Consider the following 22453-nt stretch of genomic DNA (forward strand, 5'->3'; position numbering starts at 1 on the left):
GTTGACAAACCTTGTCCCTGTCCCAACCTCTGAAGTCGTATGTGGAAGTACTACAGTCTTCCCAAAACAAGCTGTCTTTGTAATTCAAGCTTGGGATGAGAGGAGGGGTAGAAGAGAGGAGCCTTGAAGAAAAGAGTAGAAGTGTGCAGCGACTCAGCTACTTCTACCCAAGGAACCGGTGGTTCTCTCACATGGATACGTGTCCACCTTTCCCAGATCAAATACGGCCAAGTTTACAGTCACCATACACAGTTTTCTGAAGATTACATTCAGCAAGAGGCAACATAATTGGTCTACTATGGCAAATGAGAAGGCACTAGGCAGCCTCACAATTATAAAGTGTTTCAAATGGAGGATCTAGCTTGCAATGCTATGCAGCACATAAACAGCTTAAAGGGACTCCCGTCAAAACACTCAGTATCTGTTACTGTTACAGAATACAGAGTAACAGCCGTGTTAGTCTGTATTCTCAAAAAGAAAAGGAGTACTTGTGGCACCTTAGAGACTAACCAATTTATTTGAGCATAAGCTTTCGTGAGCTACAGCTCACTTCATTGGATGCATCTGATGAAGTGAGCTGTAGCTCACGAAAGCTTATGCTCAAATAAATTGGTTAGTCTCTAAGGTGCCACAAGTACTCCTTTTCTTGTTACAGAATAGTAGAGAAACGGCTACTCACCAGTAACTATGCTTGAGTATATATTGCCTCTGCAGACCCACACTTAGAATACCCATTCCCACAGAACTGTTAACTCAGAACCACTGAGAAATGCAATGCCTGTCATGGCTGCATAAGCACCCCTCCACGGATCGGAATATTCTAGAAAACCAAGGGCCTCGCAGCATCAACTACTCAGTTTCTTTCACTAATTTGAAGAATCTACAGAAGGTCTCAAAGAAAAGGGGAAAGAGGGTGGAGAGGGTGGATGAGCAGAGGTATTAAGACTTGAACAGCAGTTACTGGAAGACAGTCTCTCTCTGTTCGGAATTACCCTTGTAGATTCCCATTCTGGGAGATTAGCGCCCAACCCCTGGAGGAGGTCAGATGATTAAAGGAGAACAGCCTAACTCACCCAAAACAATCACTGCAATGAAGTACCAACCAGGATATCATGATGCACAAATGTATACACATACACAAACTGGCTTCACAAATTTCTGTGAAAAAAAACCATCACGTTAATTGCCCTAAATTGTCCAATTTAGTAGAATGAACTGAGTCTTTAAACTAGAATGCGCGTAAATACAAAATCTACTCCATTTTGAAAGCATTTGTTCTCACAGTTCCCTTTGCTCCTCCTTTTGACTTGTCACCAAAATCTATGAATAACTTGGGGAATTAACAGAAGAGTTTCATCCTAACGTGCCAGCTTCTTACTGATCAGGACAGACAACATACAAGGTTTTGGGAAGAACAACAGATCTATATAGTCTGAAAGTCAGTAACTTTTTGATAAAATCATGATTGAGGATTTCATCTCAAGGGATACTCTAAAAGGAAAATAATTAACTGAAACCGATAACTGGCTCACTCTTCTTACGGATTTTATACCAGAAGGAAACATTCAAGATGAGGCAGGTTCTCTTTTCAAACTCCTCTTGTATGTTTGCTGAAATGCCTGACAAATACACTCTGATACGGGCAAAAAATTGAAGCAAATACTTCAGATTATCAAAGGTGAAAATTTTTTTAAGCAAAAAAACCAAAATATTTTGGATATCTTGAAGATTTTGAATTAAACATTATGGCAGCTAGAAAATTACGATGTCTGCAACAACACAGGAGTGAGGAACTAGGATCCTAAGATGGCTTCAGATGCAAGAATCAGGTCTGATAAAGCCTGATCTGATGGTTAAGCGCCTGCTGGGGTGGGGGGGGGGGGGAGAGGGAAGGGGGAAGGGGTGGAAAGAAGAGGGAGAAAGACTTGAACGATGCTTTCTTTTCTTACAAGTCCACGAGATGAACCCTATATATAGAAAACACTACGCCAGAGTGTGAGGAATCCAGAGATACAAGAGGCAGTATCTGGCATGCTGATGCATCATGGATATTTTAGAATCAGACAACATACACCTCTTCAACTAGGCCTGTTTGAAAGACCCAGGAAAGACCAATGCTTAACTACTGGGCCCACATATCACACAATGAAACTGACCAGACTGAAAGATGAATCCAAGCAATACAAAATCTTTAATGGCATGGAGTCAACCTAATGCAGCAACACGGCTTCACAATCTTGCAGAATTCTAATCGCTAAAGACCAAACAATGGGGAATTATCTAAAAATTTTACTAAGCTTAAAACTATTTAGAGAAAAATGAAAAGTTATAAAAAGAAATGAAGAAGGTGCACTAACTCAAATACATGTGAAAGCAAAAGGAAGAGAAGTGATACCACAACTGACCCTGGCAAAGGAGAAAGAAGGGCAGCTGGATCCAAAATCTGTTTTTATAGCCTTGTTCTAAACATTTAGAATTTCCACAGGTCCCTTATGCAGCCAAATAGTTATTGCTTTTCTAGATGGCTTGGAACTCACAGTGCAGGAGTACCATGCATGTGCTGAGGGGGATCTACAGCAGCAGCTCTTGAAAGAGACTTGTTTGTGCATTAAAACTATTTGGAAGCTAAAGGGCCAACAGTGCCACACCCAGTTCATTGCAAGCAAGCAACAAGTTCTTTCTTTTTTCTCTGCATAACTATTCAAGATTTTAACTTAACATGGTATCAATGTCTTTCTTTGAGGAGTTCAAGAGCAAATATTGCTCTCAGGTCAGCACTTGCCCAGGAGGAAGCAAGGAAAGGCTTGTAAAATGAACGTGTCTTAGTACTATTCATTTCAGTTTGTTACCGACATAGCTGATCAAAGAGACATTATCCAAGCCAAAAAAGGTACCTCAAGGTGAAAATGAACAAAGTGTATGTGTTAATATGTTTATTTCACAGTTCAAATATTAGAATCATTATCCACATCATGCTCTAAGTCCAATTCCTTACATTGGACACAATCAATGTCAGCTTCTAGAAGTTCTAAGTCTGAAAAACTAAGCCAGTAATGCCGATACATCAACTACACATACTTCAGAGTCAGAACATTTGGACTTCATGCTACAAAAATAACTAACAGATCACTTATCCCTGATAGGGATATGGCATCAACTTCAAAAATTTTTGCATACCACCTACAAAGGAAAATGTAAAACATAATACATGTGCTGGCTCCCAATTCTCCTTCCAGGGAAACATGAAGGTGGGATCCCAAGGGCAAACAATACATTCAGAAGTGAAGCTTCTAATCGGCATATTAACATTGGGAAAGGTTCTCTGGTTCATGGTAGGTAGAAGATGGTGGTGTTGAATCCTACTTAATGCTAGATTCTGTAATGTCTGGGCCAGAGCAGGTGGTTGGGCTGTTGAAGAATCAGGCCCACAGCTTGTAGAAGGGTAAGGCTGAGATAGTAGTGTCTCTAGCGTGTCCTAGTATAACTGTTAAGTTTCTTAATTCTTGCTGATTTTTCTTGTAAACAAAAATAAAAATTTGACAACTTCTTACAAATTTTCCATTTTTTTAACCCTTTTCTCCAGCCTATTTTTGATTTATTAAAACCTTGTAACACCCAGGGTAAAAGAAAGGGGCTACAGGCCCACCCATCATTTTAACTTTTGTCCTCAAAATCTATTTTGATTTTAAAAAGTTCAGAAAAACACTTGACTTTTGGGATATGTATTTTAATACCAGATCTTACAAAGAGATGTCTATTGTTCATTTACTCTATCAGACAATTTGATGCACAAAGTTTTGACACTTCAGGTGAAATTTACCCCTATTCACACAGTGAACACATGGCAGTGGACCACAAATCCATTTAAATCCTATACTACAACTCCTCTTAAAACCTCTACTGAGGACCTAATTTGGATGATTTAAGTGGTGAACGGCTTCTGCCCAGGGGAGAATTTCATCCTTCGTCTAAATACCAATAATTAAAAAATATTTTCTTGAGATACTGGCTGCCCCGTAAACTCTAAAGCACAAACCATTTTTCTCCTTCACAATTTGAATTATCAAGTTTTATCCAAGGCTTGTTCTCCAATTGCTAACTTACAGTCAGGCGTGAACATTTCTGGTCAAAACCCTGAAAAACTGGGTTTAAACGGCAGTCATGACAAAAGCTGCTATGTGTAGCAAGAGTTCTATCTGTTCACCTGCAAGTCTTTGGAACATAAGTGAAACTGGTTATTTGCCAAATAAAATCTGCTCTTAAAAGTCACCTGACATAAAAAACTTAATAGTTCTAAATGCTGAATATAATTTAAAAATGAAAATTCAAAAGGAACGAGCAAGTGGATTTGGTCGATATTATGAGTATTTTTTCAAACTTCTAATGCTAAAGAACATATTTGTAAAGTATTCTAAAACAGTGCAATGAACAGGAATCGTTTCAGTCATGCATGACAGTGATTTTAAAACAGATGTGTCAGATATAGTGACCATATTTCAAAATGGTCACTATATGATATTTCAGTTGTTTATTTAATCAATTCTTTGCATCTTCAGAAATTTAGAAGTCATCCTGTCTTAACTGAATATAAACATATGAGTTCTATAAAGGGAATTTGTGTTGTTTTTTTTAAAGAGGGGTGCCTGAATTTAGTAAGCTAAGGCATTGTACTCTATCAGGGATGTTATGACAGTTTTACAATACAGATGAAGTTTGTTTGCCACCAACATTAGCAGGACAAATTTATTTATAACAAATGCTTTAAAAATGTACTGATAAAAATGCCCATTGATACTGTCAGCGCTTCTTGCAATTTGACAGATCAAATCTTATTTTCATTCTTAAACCCCATGAAGGAGTGATATCACCAACTTGCATTCTGTAGTGAGCAAATTGATTAATCCCTCTCTATAGAAATCTCAACTCTTGATTACACCTATCAGACGTTAAGCAGCATTATTCTAGAGTGACAACACTTGACAAATTCCCCAGCCATTTTTCTCAGCCTTTGTGGCCCTGCTAGCTTGTATTAACCCTGATGAAAAATTAATTTTCCTTATCTTCTGCTAAACCCCAAAATCCAAATCCGCCAAACTGGCAACTCTTTCTGTAAAGGTATTATGAAAACCTCTAAAAGATTAATTGCATGTCTTCAGGTGACATTAAATTAATTTCTATACTCATGACAGACACTTGATACTCCGTACTGAGAGGACAGATAACATTGTCAGGATACACAGAAGGACAGTGGTGTAGTGTCCCAGGGCAGCCTCTTATGCATTCTCCTTTCGATAAGGCCATACTTCACTGTCACTGTTACTGATCTTGCAGCCCATAGACCTCACTGCACAGGTTTCTATTAACTACTACAATGCTGTGTCTATCCATGTAATCTTTAAAAAGCCAATTCAAAAATCACCCAACAGTAAATGGATGTGCATGCTGCAAAAGCACTTCACAAATCAACCTAAGTTTATTTACTTTAAGTATCACATGCATCAAAACAGAGGCAACAACAACAAAAAGAGGTTCTAATATGCTCACCTCATTCTGTGGGCCTATTTGTTTAACATACACGATAATTCAAACAGAGCATGTGGCAAAAGATGAAGTTTTAAATCTTACCCCGAAAACCTCAGAGCCCCAAATGGCCTTTGTAATTGATTTTCCTTGGGAGAAAAAAAGAAATACTCTATATGCAGTTTAAAAGTCAGTATTTCCAGAAACTAGTCACTTTATAGATCACAGCAGTTGAGAGAGAAAATACCTGAGAGATCACTAAAGTCATCCTCCTTCAATGACAGAAGATAGTCACTATATTTTATCATATATCTACAGTATATTGGTCTCTGCGTGTAAATAGATTTTAAACTGATACAACAATTGGTTATCGTCAAAAAGACTAAAGTCCAAACAGCAGACTGTGATACTAACACAGCAGTGTGATACACAAAAATAGACACTGTAAAAATAAAGCAAAACCACTGATATCTACTCTAAAATGTAAGGAAAACAGCTAATCAATAGTCCAGGACATTTATCAACCGTATTAGCAGAACAATAGGTGTCAGACAAAAAGAATCTCTTATGTACCACTTTTTATCTATAGATACTGAAAATACTTCAAAGATGGTAAATATTTTTCCCATTCTAAAGATTGCTAAACTAAGGCACAAGGCATAATTACCAAATATCACACAAGTCAGTGGCAGAAAACCACAGGTCTTCAGACTTAAATTCAGTGTTCTCCCTGACTGGGACATGCCTGATGCTGGTCATTACTTTTTAAATGAAAGAACAGCAACAATACATTTACTGAATACAATTCCCACTTTGCTCCCTCCACCCATATTGGATCATAGCCATCTCTATTTAAAAGAGAAATTCAGGTCTGATGAGCAATCTAAGACAGAAATTAACTATCTAAATTCCAACTATTTACTCTCATACACAAAAAGAAAAGTATATGCCTGGCGGACACAAGGTTAGTATGACTCAAATCAAATAACTGGATGACCAGTCAAGCAGTCTCCATTTATACTGAAGGAACTGACCTTTTCTAACTCTTATCAGAGCGTTAAAGTGGATGTTTGAGGAAATGTATATTTTCTCCTTCATGATTCCTAAAATTTTGATCATGAAGCAAGCTTACTCAGAACAAATATACACAAAGAGATAATACCAGAAAAAAATTTCTATTTCTATTCCCAGCATAACTGTATTCCCTTTCCAGCTCAGTACAAAAGGAGGCACGTTTCAGTCAAACTACAGAAGGGCATTCAGTGAGCAATGATGTATTGAATACCCTGGATGCCTCCTTCAAAAGTGGGCTGAAAATTTCCTTGCTTGGCCTCTGCCTGAAAGTGTATGTTGTTGTTCATAACTGCAGAGGCTGTAGCATAGACAGGGTTAGACAACAGCGGTAAAAGGGTACAAGCCTTATCTACGCTACAGCTTTAGCCATTACCATGACTGCAGTAACTGCACAAATGGTGACTTATCGCTACTTACTTTACTAGGGTAGAATCAACCTCTGAGTTATTGAGCGTTGTATGGGAAATTCCCCAATAAAATGTAAATATAACTGCAAAGATCCAGTAAAATCAACTAAGTTTGAAACGTGCTATGTACGTAACGTTCACTGAGTTACAGTGCCTCTATTTTAAAACCTACCTCCTTCCACCAAAAACAATGCACTGTTTTAAGCAATAGAAAAAGATCACTTCAGAGCAAGTACACTGGGCATATTACTATTTTAGCAGAGGTAAAGAAAGCCCCGTAATACATATTTCATAGAATACATGGTGTGTAGTATGCATATCTGCTATTGGGACATGTTTTTGGTTGGAGACAAGGGGTTTGTCAAGAAAAATTCTTGTTTTGAGGGTAGAACATCCATTCAAAATGCTAGGGGCTACCAGACCACAGAAGTTGGTCACTGGAGAATGTGCAGTAAGTCTTTCCAAGAAAATCTCCATGTCAGGCATTTGTACTGGAAAACCTCTATAAGTAGTTCTCTCTCCCTCTAAGTCAGTCAGCTTTTTTATCTTGATTCTTAAAGCACACATCACTGAGATATCTGAGCACCCAAATTAATATTCAGCAGGTTTAAAACAAAACAAAAGGAAGTACTTCTTCCCACAGTGAACAGTCAACCTGTGGAACTCATTGCCAAGGGCTGCTGTGAAGGCCAAAATTATAACTGGGTTCAAAAAAAATTAGATACGTTCATGGAGAATAGATCAAGGACACAACCCTATGAACGCAAGATGGCCAAAGACACAACCCTTTGCTCTGAATATCCCTAAACCTCCAACTGCCAGAAGCTGGGACTAGACAACAGGGGAGGGATCAATCATAATTGTCTGGTTCTGTTCATTCCCTCTGAAGCACCAGGTGCCGGCCACTGTCAGAAGACAGGTTTCAGAGTAACAGCCGTGTTAGTCTGTATTCGCAAAAAGAAAAGGAGTACTTGTGGCACCTTAGAGACTAACCAATTTATTTGAGCATGAGCTTTCGTGAGCTACAGCATCCGATGAAGTGAGCTGTAGCTCACGAAAGCTCATGCTCAAATAAATTGGTTAGTCTCTAAGGTGCCACAAGTACTCCTTTTCTTCTTGTCAGAAGACAGAATACTGGGCTAGACGGACCACTGGTCTGGCCCAGTATGGCTGTTTATGTTCTTAGGCCATTGAAGTGAGCACAAGATTAACCTTTCACTTTCCCCCATTCTATAAGATGCTTGTTTTGTTTCAAAACATGATTTTGGTGTGCTTATAAGTGGATAGGTCAAAATAGGTTCTGAACATACCCAGATGCATCATTCTGATCTCTTCTGTTAGGAAAAACAACTCTGCCTCCTCCTTGCAATCTTGACACTACACTAGTGGAAATGTCACTGTGGTCATTACTTTACAGAATGAAATAGTCCCATTGATAATTGAGGCTATTGTAACATAGGACTTTCAACATGAAAACCAAAATCTTAAACTTGAACCAGCATTCAACAGAAAGCCAGTGAAGAGAGATTACTGGGATGATGTGCTTTTGTTGGACTGTGCTGCTGAGGAAATAAGCTGCTATGTTCTGAACTGTTTTTCCTTTTAACTAAAGAACAGTAAAACTTACAGGATGCTCATTTCTAGAAACTGTTGACTGTGCCCCCACTTTCCTGGAGGAAAGTGCCCCCCACTTTATACCCACAAGCAATAACCCTGGTAGGTTCTTCAATAGATTGAGGTATTGATCCATAAGTAGGACTACCTAGAACCTTGGAAGAAAAGTCAATGCTTGTAAATTTAAGAGTAGTCTCTCTGAAGGAAACTCAGAAAATGTCTCACCTCAAGGTAAAGTCATTCTGAGCTTTGTCTACATTGCTCCATAGTTTGGACAATGAACGGTATGAATAGCAGTGTGCACTAAAGTGCTGCACTGTAATTCCCCAGCGGGGATGCTGTGGGCTTGAACTAAAAGTTTCCTAGTTTGCATTAATGTAGTCCTCTTCAGCCAAATGGGTCTTACAGCCTTAGAGTTGCTTAGATGAACAAATCTGTGCAGACTGACAATTTCTTAACCAATCCAAAACAGGAACCCAGTGCGTACCACTCTGCTATGGCTACACAAATCTGTTCACTAAACTGTTGCAATGTTCTGCCCCAAGCTTCTAGCATTATGTTTCCATGGCACTGATGGTATTCAATTAATTAGTTCTCCATTTGTGTTTGAGTGTCTTCTAGACTCAAGGCATACCTGTATTAGTGGCTAACGCGTCCAATTTCTTAAACTTTGAGCATTTTATATTAAAGCATTTCACTGCTCTTGGAGTCACTAAATTTAAATGGGACAAATCTGTATCCTTTCCCACTCCAATAATCCCATGTTGACCAATTTTCACTTTAAAGTAAGATTCCTTCTATTAGCAACATATTTTTACTTACACTGTCATGGTCGTCCCTCTAACATTTCCTCTTATGAAATCCAACTACTACTTGATGTTGCAATAATGTACATCAGGCCCACCACAAGAGATTGTTTTACAGTATAAAATTCCAAAATTAAACTGCAAAAGACTTTCTATTACAATTTTAAGGGAAAGCCTAGTCTTACGATTGTATATTGACATTTTGACTAAATTTTAAAAGGTCTGGGGAGGAAAAGGTGAAAACTACAGGGAGCCTCAGACTGTACTCAAGTTGATAAGAGGAAGCATTTTATTTTGCATATACTCTAAGTTATTTGAAGTGAAATTAGTTTCTAATTTAACCTGTTAAACATGGATTCCTTTTAGTCAGGATTTGATCGCTAGCCTTTCTTAAAGTGCTATCTTGTTCTTCTCTTGCTCTTGACTTCACCTACCTTTATGCCCTGGTCTCCTCCTGCACTGCCTTTCCATTAAATCCTCCTTTGCCCATGTGTGGCTTTATGTCTCCTTTCATACAACCCCAATAAAAGGTGTATCTCCCAACTAACATGCAATATCCTTACCCTCATCTCTAAAAATTTCTGAAAATCATGACGTATTCCACCTCAGTTAACATCAATCTATGCCCCAATGGCACCTATATAGTTTTTAAATTAAAGTTTTGCACCAACCTGTGCCTTTAGACTTTACCTTTTCAGAGCAAGCATTCCAGTGGGTTTTTCAGTAGGGAACATTCTAATTTGACAAATATTGCTAGACTGAAATTTTACAGATACTGGAAGTCGATTTTAATCTGAATTTAATCTGAGTTTTAATCTCCTTGATGTTTAGATTAGTGCAGCTTTTTAGGTGTCAGTCTTTTTGCATTGTCTTTAAGTTGTAAGTATGAAAAAAAGACATTAAAATCCAATATAAAATGCTGGCCTACATTAAGTTTTTGCCTGCGCACCTAATAAGACATGGATACTGCCCTTACCTGTGCCCAAGACCATTCTTTCAGATGGGGGATGAGTACTGATGCTGATGCCATCCTCCCACTCTTTGAAAATAATTTTACTGTACGCTGCTAATGTTCTGACATTCCACACCTCAGAGCTGCATTTCAGATATGGGTTGAAAGCTCCCTATATACTTCTTGCCACATAATTGTTGGAGACTTTAATTAACGTTTGTAAAAGCACTTCTGACGTCTTTGGACGAAAGGCGCTATAGAAATTTAAATTATTTAAACAATTTTTATTGGCTATAATGAACAATACACATAACAAGCAAAACAACAAATACAATCATCAAGCAAATCTTAGTAGATAAATTTACATCATCCAACAGGATTGTCTAAATCAAGAACTTTCCCCCCCATTTTTTAGAATTCAGTGTTCAACTACCTCCCTCCTTGACCGCTATCCTAAATAAAGCAAAGCTATCTGTCCTTTATTTCCCTCTTCAATATTTTTATACAACCCAAGACTATATCCTTACAGACTGAATTTCCAACCAAAATAGTTTGTCAGCTATTTCAGTCAAGCTTTTAAGATGAATTGTCAGGCAGTAGTTGCCATAACTCATGAAAATCTAAGACTTAACTTTTAATCCAAACAGAACATAGGTACTTATACAAAAGGCCCACTAGTGCAGATCTCCACACAGACAAAGAGTGTGTATTCTTGGTCCAGCATAAGAGTCAGCATTTTCGGGCCACAGAGGCTGAGACATATCACTTTGAGCAAGGAAGACCAGTCTTTGGCTAGGGAGAGATCACCCAATAATAATAATATAAGATGACTGAGTGGTACAATAATGATTTTAAAACATCATGCAATGCCAACAGAACTTCAGACCAATCAATGGACATGTCTAACATGCACAGTTTGTATAACCTTTTAACACATAAGACATATAGAGCTAACACTGGGTACAAACCTGCTCACTCATGGCCAGGATCATTCCTGCTCTATGACATTGGTTTTACAGATTTCAACTACACTAGATATTTTTTTTGAAGTATCTACTATGCCTGCCTACAAATATCCATTTATTACTGTATTTCCTCCCAACAAGTACCATTTCAAGATCTTATCCTGTCCGAATCCTCTCGTGTTCTTTATCTAGTATTGAGATCAGGCCTCTGATTGAGCCAGACAAATCTAAGACCTTTTTCTCATGGACAGCACGATAATAATATGCTGATCTTGTGTATCCAAGACCCAGTGAAGTGATGTCCTGAAGATATGCAGCAAAGTAAGACTGAAGCTAGATAAGCTATGCCGACAGAGGTGTTGTAGCTCTGCAAAAAAGCAAAGCCTTGATATCAAATATATCCGCTGAACACTTAATCCCACTTTCTCTTCAAGTCCTAAAGATCAGACTGACTAAATTTGGCAAGCATATTTGGACTACCAAGACTGAAAGGGAATAATCAAAATAGAAAACCACTCACATAGGCATTCCTCGTTGCTCATCTAGAGGCACAAAAGGAAGGGTTGGCCTTAAAGTGTTTGAGGAACTAGAATTCTGGTAAAAATGACAGCTGTGACATGGAATCAATAAGGATAAATCCGATCATTAACCCCTTGCATCACACCACTAGTCCCTGATATGGCATGCAATACATTGCAGTGTCTGACATACAGGAAGTGTTAATCATCTTCTGCTTTCTTTTTTTTGAGGCTTGCCAGGCACATATTGGAGCATCTACTGCAGGAGAGGGCAAACTGCAGCCTGAGGGCCAGATCCGGCCCCTCGGGCTTTCGAGCCGGCCAGTGGGATTGCCAGCCCTGTGGCGCAGTAGAGCTAAGGCAGGCTCCCTGTCTGCCCTGGCCCCGCACCACTCCCGGAAGCGGCCAGCACCACGTCCCTGGGAGAGGGCTCTGTGCGCTGCTTTCACCTGCAGGCACCGCCCTCCACAGCTTCCACTGGCTGGGAACGGGGAACCGCGGCCAATGGGAGCTTCAGGGGTGGTACCCACAGGTGAGAGGAGGCACTGCCGGACATGCTGGCCACTTCCGGGAGCGGCGCAGGGCCAGGGCAGGCAGGGAGCCTGACTTAGCCCCACTGCCACCCCAGGGCAGCTCAAGGTAAGCGGAGCCGGGCCGGAGCCCACACACCAAACCCCTCCCACACCCCAACCCCCTGCCCTAAGCCCCCTAGTCCCCTGCCTTGAGCCTCCGGCCACACCCCTCCTGCACCCCAACCCCTGCCCTGAGCCCCCCGCACCCCTAACCCCCTGCCCTGTGCCCCCTGCTGCACTCCTCCTGAACCCCAACCCCCTGCCCTGAGCTCCCGCCACACCCTGTACCTCTCCTGCACCCCAACCCCCTGCCCTGAGCCCCCTGATGCACCCCTTCTGAATCCCAACCCCCTGCCCTGAACCCTCTTCCGCACTCCGCACCCCCTCCTGCACACTAACCTCCTGCCCTGAGCCCCCAACCCCGTGCTGAGCCCCCTGCTGCACCCCACACCTCGCCCTGAGCCCCTTCCCTCACAACACACCCCCTCCCACAACCTCCCTCCCGCACCCCAACCCCCTGCCCCAGCCCTACATTCATGGCCCTGCATACAATTTCCCCACCCAGATGTGGCCGTCGGGCCAAAAAGTTTGCCCACCCCATTTCTACTGTGTCAGAGACACTGGACAGCAAGTATCCTTTTTTTTTTTTTTTTTTAAAGATACTTAATTGGAAAATATTGCAATTTCATGAAATCTTCTTGAAAAAGATTATTTGTCCCATGAGTGTGAACTGTAGTCATAGCCACTTTGACAGGCCATCTTATTTTATTCAGAGATGAGGGGACACTGCATACCTGGAGTCAGATACCCTAACACCTAGTAACGTAAAGGGCTTGCTGCACACAAAATAAAGACTCACACTGGGGTATGTTCTTGCTCAACAGCAGGACTCACTGTTCTCTGAAAGTAATTTTGAATCAAGAAAACGGACAACTTCTTAACAAGGTAAATTAAATTTGGAGCTGCTTTGAGAGTAAATAAAACCTATCATTAGCATATAATGCCACTTCGATAACTGTTCTACCCACCACAGTATCAGTGAGCAGTCTAATGAGCAGATAGTTTTTGCCAACAGCTCCGGTGCAAAGCGAAACCGGTTTAGATCAAAGGTGGTATGAGCATGATCTCAGTCCATTCCCTGTTAGATAACTGTTTACTTTACATTATTCAGTGCTACTGCTAGTCTGCTGAAAGAGAGGACTTTTCAAGTGTGTACTGACATACATCGGCACAGCTGGGTAGAGTAGCCTACACAGTGCCTAACCAGTATCAATCTCACCATTCCATGGCCATTAAAGACTTCATCTGCACAAAAAATTAAAGAGAAAGGGAAATGGGTATAAACGATCTGTAGTTTTGACAGCAGCAGAGAGGCTGCTATACTGCAGAATCAAGTCACTGCTTACAGATAAAAGAAGCCAAAGCATATTCTGGTGGCTGACAGCAGGGAAGTGAGGCAAACCTAATTTAAACTGGTTTCAGAGTAGCAGCCGTGTTAGTCTGTATTCGCAAAAAGAAAAGGAGTACTAGTGGCACCTTAGAGACTAACCAATTTATTTGAGCATAAGCTTTTGTGAGCTACAGCTCACTTCATTGGTTAGTCTCTATGGTGCCACTAGTACTCCTTTTCTTTTTGCTAATTTAGACTGAGGAAGGACAATTAAGGAGTAAGGGTTCGTTTAAAAAAAAATAGTACCCGGGCATCTCAAAGGTCTGGCAATAAGTGGTGTATGCTGCAGTACTAAAAAATAGAATTATAAACATTATAATCCTTACAGTTTGCAGGGCTCTGATAAACTTGTTAATCTTTTTTAATATACTGAGCATCAAAATAGGCCAGATTGCCCCCCTGCTACTGAGATTTTCCTTTTTCACTGTGTGGCACATGGAACAAAGTAATATAGATTCAGCTTTCTGACAAACTATTATAAAATTCATTAACCATCTTGATCAGAGTTAAAAAGCTAATTGTAACGCTCGCTTTCATTTTTCTATAGTTTGAAAAAAAAAAAAATATTCCATGGTGGCAAGGAAAAGCAACTACATACCATGCACAGACAGCCGGTTCTATGCTGATGATCCTGAAGATATTAAATGAATTTTCAGGGGACAAGAGCAAGTCTACATAGCATACAATGCAGCAGGAACGACACGTACTTAATGTGGCTAAATCTGATGGCAAGCAACATTAGTGTATAATCGGTAAAAAAAATAAGTCACTTATGGTTTGCTGGAAAAAGAGAACATTGAGGGAAAAAAACAAATTTCATGACACTTGCTACATTGGGCACTGAATCATTTACCCTAGAGACCTCTAATGCACTGGTGGCTGGGGTTGTAGCTTGATGTTGTTTTGTTTTACCAGATCAGAAGAAAAGTTGGGGCCGACTGCTTTTGTTGAATTACCAAGAATAAAATAAGCCAGTCACACTAATTGCAGGACAATGGGATTCCTGAAAGTATGATTATATTTTTATTTAGTCCAACAGAAGGGATTACTTACAACTTCTGGTATTTCCTCCTTCTACTGGACTAAAGTTACTACCAATGTCTGAAGAAAGAGTCATCTTCCACTCTAACCAGATCCTCATTAGTCATATTCTTTCCATTATGCAAATATATTTCTTTAAAAAATGTTAAGAGGACCTTTACAGTCACCGTGTAACTATACAATTTGAAACATTTTGGAATTATCTGTAATGCAATAAAATCCTTATGAAAAGTAGTCACCTTTAATACTTAAGTCTCTCCAGCATTTTAATTGCCTCTTCCCTTTTAAAAACACCAACAGTGATATCTGTCGCCCTTTGCATATGTTACTGTGCTCATTACCAAGGTATCTGAGCACCTAAGACTATATTTTGGGCTACTTATTTGCTAAATTCTATTATTTAAAAAAAATCAGATTTTGAGAGAAGGGTGAGAAGCAACTTCTGTAACTGAGGTCCTGTTCAACCTCTGCTAACACACTCGAAATGTCCAACTGCTTGTTGCCTACTGCAGTTCTAGTGGTTTCCTCAATTAGTGTATAGATTTATTTCGGATTGCCCCTCTCCTAAAAGGTATCAAAAGATTTTTATATTAAAATATTTTTGCCCAAGGCAAAGCAGGGACCAGATCTCTCTGGGAAAATCTTGTAGTTAGACCCTCTGAATTCTCAGCTTATTCGGCACTCCAATTTTTTTCAATAATAGAAAATCAAATTTAATATAGATCAGTGGTTTTCAATCTGTGATCCGTGGACACCTGAGTGTCTGCAGACTATGTCTAATATTTCCAAAGGGGTCCACCGTACCTCCATTCAAAATTTTTTTGGTGTCCGCAAATGAAAAAAGGTTGAAAACCACCGATATAGTTATTTGCTGGATGAATACAGAAAAACATTGCAAATATACAATGCTACCAGGACTACCACCAGCGCTCAGGAGCCAACGTAGACAATGGACCCCTGTCAGAAGATAAGTAAATCTGATTTAGACACAAAAGTGAAATGGTGGCATTATCTAGTCCCTAGAAGAAAATTTACTCTCCCACTCTCCCAAATTCTGTTTATATCACAGTTTTGCAATGCGGTTCTCAAACAAAAAAAGGCTGCCCACACTGTTCAGGAAAACATGCTTAACCATGCTTAAACACGACTGGCTGCTAGTATGGTTTCAACCGCAATATGGACAGGGCATACTTTTTTTTTTTTTTTTTTAACCCCTCAAACTTAAAAATAGCCAAACAAATTCTTTTCTCCCATACATCAAAACATTTCTGGACCAAAATACTCTATGCCAGGGTTTCCTAAACTGGGGTCCGCTAGGGTACTCCAAGGGGTCTGCAAGTCATGTCTGGGACCACCAGCCCCACTGATCAACTCCTCCCCGTCCCTCCCAGTGCCTCCTACACACCGCGGAACAGCTGTTCAGTGGAGGGCAGGAGGCACTGGGAAGGACGGGGAGGAGTGGGGACAGGACACGCTCGGGGGATGGGATGGAAAGAGGCGGGGAAGAGGAGGGGCAAGGGTAGAGCAGGGGCAGGAAGAAGTGGGGCGGGGGTGGGGGCTTGGGGGAAGGGCTGGGACTAAGCAGGGGGCTTGGGGGGTCCGCGAAAAATTTTAAATCAAAATGGGGGTCATTGGGTTGCTAAAGTTTGAGAACTACTGCTCTATGCGAAGATTCACAGGTGAAGAATTTTTAGGCTCAAGTTACAAGCACCCAAAATGAGTAGATATTATTCAGGAAACAGTGATGTAAACTTAATGGTAACCCCACTCCATTGCAATATATTACAGCAAACCTCTGTTCCTACTAGTTTTTTTAAAATAACTCGTTTATAGCTCTGAAAATCATCTTCTGAAATACCGATTATTAGTTCTGTTGAATTTGCTGTTTTCTTTTCAAAATAGGTTCTTTTCCTATTTTAGGATTGCACTGAGTAGAACACACAAAAACAGACCATGACAAAACAACACAAAAATAGATGAGCCTTGGAAACTTACCCCTCCTGACAACTTAATCACCCTCACTTTGGTGCCGACATGGGGCCCATCTCCACTACCACTGTTTGCCCGTTGCATGACAGTCCTTTTCACACCAGGTTTCAGTTCCTGAGGCCTTCCTTGTATTGATGCCACCCTAGCAGGCTGTCCTGGGGTGAGCGATGCTGTAGTTGCAGCAGGTTTTGTTTGTAATACTTTCGGCGATGGCTGAAGCTGACTTTGAGGTACTGTTCTAGTCTGTCTCAAAGGCTTCACTGTTTTCACTTGCTGTCCTTGAAAATGCATATTAGCCCCATCCTGCATGAAATCGGTGGGTTTGGGCTGAATATTTGGAACTACCATGTCTTGCTTTTTAACAAGAAGTCTATTTTTCACATTTTGCCTGGCCTGTGCACCAGGATGGAGTATAAATGGGTTTCCATTGGTGGGAAACTCTGATGATTCCTCTTCTTGCTGTGTGAAAGATTGTTGTGTAGGAGGCTGTTGCTGCTGTTGCGCAAGTCTTTCAAGTAACTCTCTCTTTCTAGCACCTGCCTGCTGTTGCCGTCTCAGCTCCTTTTGTTTCAGAATTTCTTCTCTTAGGCGTTTCTGTTCTTCTATCTTCAAACGGTACAATCTGGTTTCTTCATCTTCATCGGGAAACTATAAAAAGGAAAGGAAAGGCATTTACTGAAATAGGGAAATATGTTCAGTTTAGTCAAAGCTAACATTAAGTTATTATTTTATAAGATGTCATATTGGCACAACTCTGAAAAGAGATTTTGAAATTACCCTGACATTGTGCTAAAACTATTAGTGACAGGAAGATTTGCTATTCACTAGAGACTGGCACCTCAAATCTGTTTTAGGAATTAGATATGCTACATCCTGTTTCCCCCCCCACCCAACTATATTGCTAGTTTGGAAATCTTATCAAAATACTAAAAATGAAGTCTTATAAATTGGAACTCTTGTAGAAGTTTCTGAAACCAATTAAACTATTAATATAATAATTAAAGATATCAAAATATGTTTCAAATGGAAAGTAACAATACAGAGGCAATCCACTGTCACACAGGTTTTATCTTTCTCTTTTCTGACAAACTAACAAAAGGTAGGGTGGTAAATGACCTGAAAGGCCCTGATTAGAACTATTGATTTTTCCTACAGAATTTTCAGCCTGATCTCAAACTCATTTGTCACACAATAATTGGTTATAATGAACAGCACAAGTCAATCTCTCTGACCTTGAACTCATGCACTCTCTTCAGAATCAAAATGTTGCCAAATGCAGTGTTGGAATATTAATGGTATATAGAGAATGCCTTTAATATTCCATCCCTAAGCCTTTCTGAAAGTATTATACTCTGTCAAATAACCTTTCTAAAGATTCTGCAACTTTGCAGAAAGTGTCCTTATAGGAAGCTGTAAGAAATAGAGAACAGTTAAGGAAATGCATATGCCCATCTTCATAAGAAAAGATCCACCTTGCTTTTGAGCTGGCTGCTTCAACAGGATGTACATATTATTACAAAATATACCTGATGAAATTAGATTCCATTTTAAATGGCTTTAAGATTGTTTTTAAAGCAATCTGCCTATAAAACACGCTATATAATGAATTTATAATTTTAATGAACAGATCATTCTGATTTTAGGCTATAGTTACCAGATATATTTGTCAAATATAATAAGATTAGGTTTTCATCAAATAATACATTGCATTTTAGTTATGTCTTTCATAAAAGGGTACTAAAGTATTTCACAAACAACCTGTGTGTCCAGAAAAGAACGGTTACTTACCATACTGGTTCTTTGAGATGTACTGTCCATGCAGATTCAAATATGGGTATGCACATGAGACTGGATTATTGTAGCAAGCAGTGTTCATTAGGGCCGTGCCTGCGTCCTAAATGTCTTTGAGCACCCCGCCCACACCCCGGTCAAGGGCATAAGAGGCAGAATGGGTCCAAATACCCCACAGTTCCTTCGCCAATACAGAGGAGTAAGACTCTGGAGCAGTGGGGAATCATGGACTCCATGTGGACAACACATTTAAAAAAAACCACTGTTACCAAAAGATAAGTAACTGTTCTTTCTTCTTTGAGTGATTGTCCACATGGATGCCACTCCTGATGACTAACAAGTAGGTGAGAGATTTAAAGTTACTTGAACTGAGTTGATGACCTGATGTAATGATCTTCCTCAGATCAACACATTAATAGGATATGCATAAACCTGTATCCCTTGCCTCCTTAAAAGAGCTGCTACAACTGTCAAGTATTTGGTCAACACCTTGGTACTGTGGGAAGTCCAATGGGCAGGATCCTGTACTGTTAGTGAGATGTTCCTACTAAGAACGTGATGAATTTCCTGTGAGCTGGATGTATGCTCTTGAGATATCAAGGTTCAGAATAGGCCCTCAAGCCCCCTTCTTTGGGACGAGAAAATAACAGGAACAAAGCCCCCTGCCCCGAACTCTAAGGGTACCTTTTCTGCTCCTCAAAGATGCAGGACAGGGTCCATCTCTTTCTTCAACAGTATCTCATGAGAGGTGTGAATGGGGAAGATGGGAGAGAAGGTAGGAAGGAACTGGAATTGTACATAATACCCAGTGCTGATAATCTCTCAGCTGTGGTGATCCTACTCCAAGCTTCTTGAAAAAAAGGCAGTTGCCAGCAGGAGGCTGAGGGCAGAGATTCTCCAAAGGTTCTGCCAGACTTTCAACTGTGGCATGAAGCCTCCTGTCAAGAGGAAGATGTCAAATGCACTGTATCTGAAAAAGTGGTGGGATGTCTACATTGGGCCTCTGCTTCTCTGCTAGTGGCTCCAATGCCCCCATCGGTTATAATCGTATTTAGCAGGAGGACACTATCTGGACAAGGTTTGAACTCTGGCTTGCCTTCTCATTGGGGCTGGAGTGTACCAGCAGAGGAGTCGGCTGTCTTGGAATTTAAGAGGTTGCAGTCCTCAAATGGATGATCCTCTACTGTAGTTTGGACCTACCTGGGTATTCCTGATGACAGGAGGCTCTTTGCATCACCACAAATGTGATCATGTATGTAGGTACACCAGATACATTCAAAAGCAGCCAGCTGGGAAATGCCAGCTATCAGATTCCCCTCTAGCACAATGGACCTTAATTCTTCCATGGCCCTGCATGAGTCTTTCCATAAACTAAGACAATGTGTCCCAGTGTAGATTGCCAATTACTAGATTCTGCCAGCAAAATGACTCTGTACATCTGGAGACTGGCAGAGGAGCAGACTTTTCTGCTGAACAGATCAAGTCTCCTGGGTTATGCCTGCACTGCAATTAAAAACCTGTGGCTAGCTCATGCCAGCTGATTTGGGTTTGCGGGGCTCGAGCTGAAGGGCTCTTTAACTGCAGTGTTGAAGTTAGGGCTCAGGCTGGCTCTCAAATTCTAGGATCCTGTGAGATGGAAAAGACCCACTCTGAGCAGGAAAAGTAGGTGACACCCAATGCTCAGCAGCTCTATGAGGTACCATGATTTCAGTGACTGAAGGCTTAGTTAGAATTTTGAGATTGTACGCTCCAACAAGGAAGACTCTGGCACTGGCTCACAGATGTGTCACTTGGTGATGAATAGGCCACGGCACCAAAAAGGCTAATAATGTGGGAGCTGCATACCAAGATTACAAGAACTGGTGCTGAAGGCAGGCAGCAGATTTAGCTAGTACTGCAGGCACTTTTTTCATACCTGGTAATGAGGCTCCAGAGGCACCCATCTTAGGCCATTTGCTGCCCTTTGAATGCAGAGCTTGACACAGTGTAAATATGTTGATTCTTGCATCTCTGTTCCAAGGGTCCCACGGAGGGAGACCAATGTCTTGTCTCTGGAGCATGGTTCCTTTCTATCCCTTTTTGAAGTCAACAACTGCAGTCTCTTAGACATCTTAGCCATGGAGTTTGGGAAGGAACAACAGCTTGTTGGGGCACTTGTTGAGCAGGAACGGAGAGAGGGGTGAACCTTCACTACATCCTCCTTCTCTGAATAGGCTTTCATGGAGTGCTCTAGGATAACTTTAGGTAGGCATCCCTTAGCTTCTGAGTCCACTTGGAAAGAGAGTGGCAGAAGAATCAACAGTTAGGGATATGCCCCCTGTCTAAATAAAGAAGGCACTTAAGAATGCCCAACACAAGAGGGGCATGTCAAACCAGAGATTCAATTTCTGCCATACCACCTCAAGTCACAGTACCGAGGAGGGCACTCAGAGCCTACTGTCTATAAAGAATTAGTAAAAATGATCTTTTTAATACCAACGGGCAAACGAAAAGTAATTAACTACCTCACAACTATACTAACTAGTCATTAACACTAACTGTAACAGCATCGCAGAGAAGCAGGAGAACACTGCACACCAGCAATAAGAAGGAACTGAATGATGGTGGGGCCTGCTCTGCCTTTTATGACCTTGGGTGGGTTGAAGAGGGCACAGGAGCGGCCCCAATGGACACTGATAGCCAGAAAAATCCAGTTTCACGTGAATGAACACCATGAGTGAAATCATGTGTACAATCACTCAAGGTACTATTATTACCTTTATACTGATGGAGGATGAGGCACAGAGAGGTTAGGTAATTTGTTCAAAGAAAAAAGGCAAGTATGTGTCAGAGATGGGAACAGAACCCAGATGACTTGACTTTCATGCCTATGTTTTAAATTCAAATTTACCCCAAATCAAAATGCTGACAGTCTGACGCTTGATGAGCTATAACCCAAAGATCTGAAATGAACTTCAGGTTCCTGATGACAGCCTTGATGACAGGCTCTGAGCCTTGAAGAGGTGGGTGCATCCCACAGGATGCAGGTCCTGAAACACTTTACTTGTACCAAAAAAGCAGAGAACGAAAAAGAATGAGATATGATGTTGCTTTTGAAGAAGTGCACTGTCCTCCTCCAGTCTTTTTCTCTCTTTAACAGGAAATTAACAGGATGAACTGGGAAAAGAAATGATGACAAAAGTCCTCTAATCAAATAACCTTCAAACAAAATAGGAGGAAAACACTCCTAAATCTGGAAACCAAAGCCTATACAAATTGGAAAGAGACCAAAAATGACCACATAGAACAGGAAGTTATCAGGTTGTTTTCCCACCTTATGGGAAAGGTTTATGGAGAGAAGTTAATGCTTTATTTTCACAGAGGCAAAGAAAACTTTTCTTTGGGCACTTCACAAATTAATGAGGCTCCTTTATTTCATATACTGCCAGCCTTGCAAAACTGATGTGAAAATTTACCAGCCCATCCACAAAATTCATTTCTCTACTTTTTATAGTGATGACTGATTATAATAGAGTTTAGAGTTCTTTAGAAATAATTACTTGGCCCAGAAGACTGAAATTTTGCAAGATGCTTATATATACAGTTGGCAGTAATATCCCGATTATAAGTTTTAGAATAATATGATACATTTAAAATGCAGCTTTGATGGCTTCACCTACCCTCTGATTATTAATTCATCTCCCCAGGTCTGAGTTCTAACATTCCAATTGCCCTAAATAGCTTAAAACAAACATTTTTCAAAATTTTTCAATTT

General features: G+C 40.5%; 1 protein-coding gene across 6 annotated transcripts in view; it reads right to left on the minus strand.

Moving 5' to 3' along the window:
• The window catches only part of RBM33 (RNA binding motif protein 33), a 153733-nt gene that overhangs the window by 41486 nt on the left and 89794 nt on the right, over positions 1-22453 (minus strand). For all 6 annotated transcript variants that reach the window (XR_006289124.1, XM_037891082.2, XM_037891081.2 and 3 more), the window contains exon 15: positions 16915-17556. Coding sequence is in view for 5 of the 6 variants with exons in the window: in XM_037891082.2 (XP_037747010.1) it covers positions 16915-17556 (642 nt within the window). In the remaining variant the exon portion in view is untranslated. The remainder of the gene's footprint in view (positions 1-16914; positions 17557-22453) is intronic.

This window comes from Chelonia mydas, chromosome 2, assembly GCF_015237465.2.
Source record: "Chelonia mydas isolate rCheMyd1 chromosome 2, rCheMyd1.pri.v2, whole genome shotgun sequence".
In the NCBI taxonomy this organism is placed as follows: Eukaryota; Metazoa; Chordata; order Testudines; family Cheloniidae; genus Chelonia; species Chelonia mydas.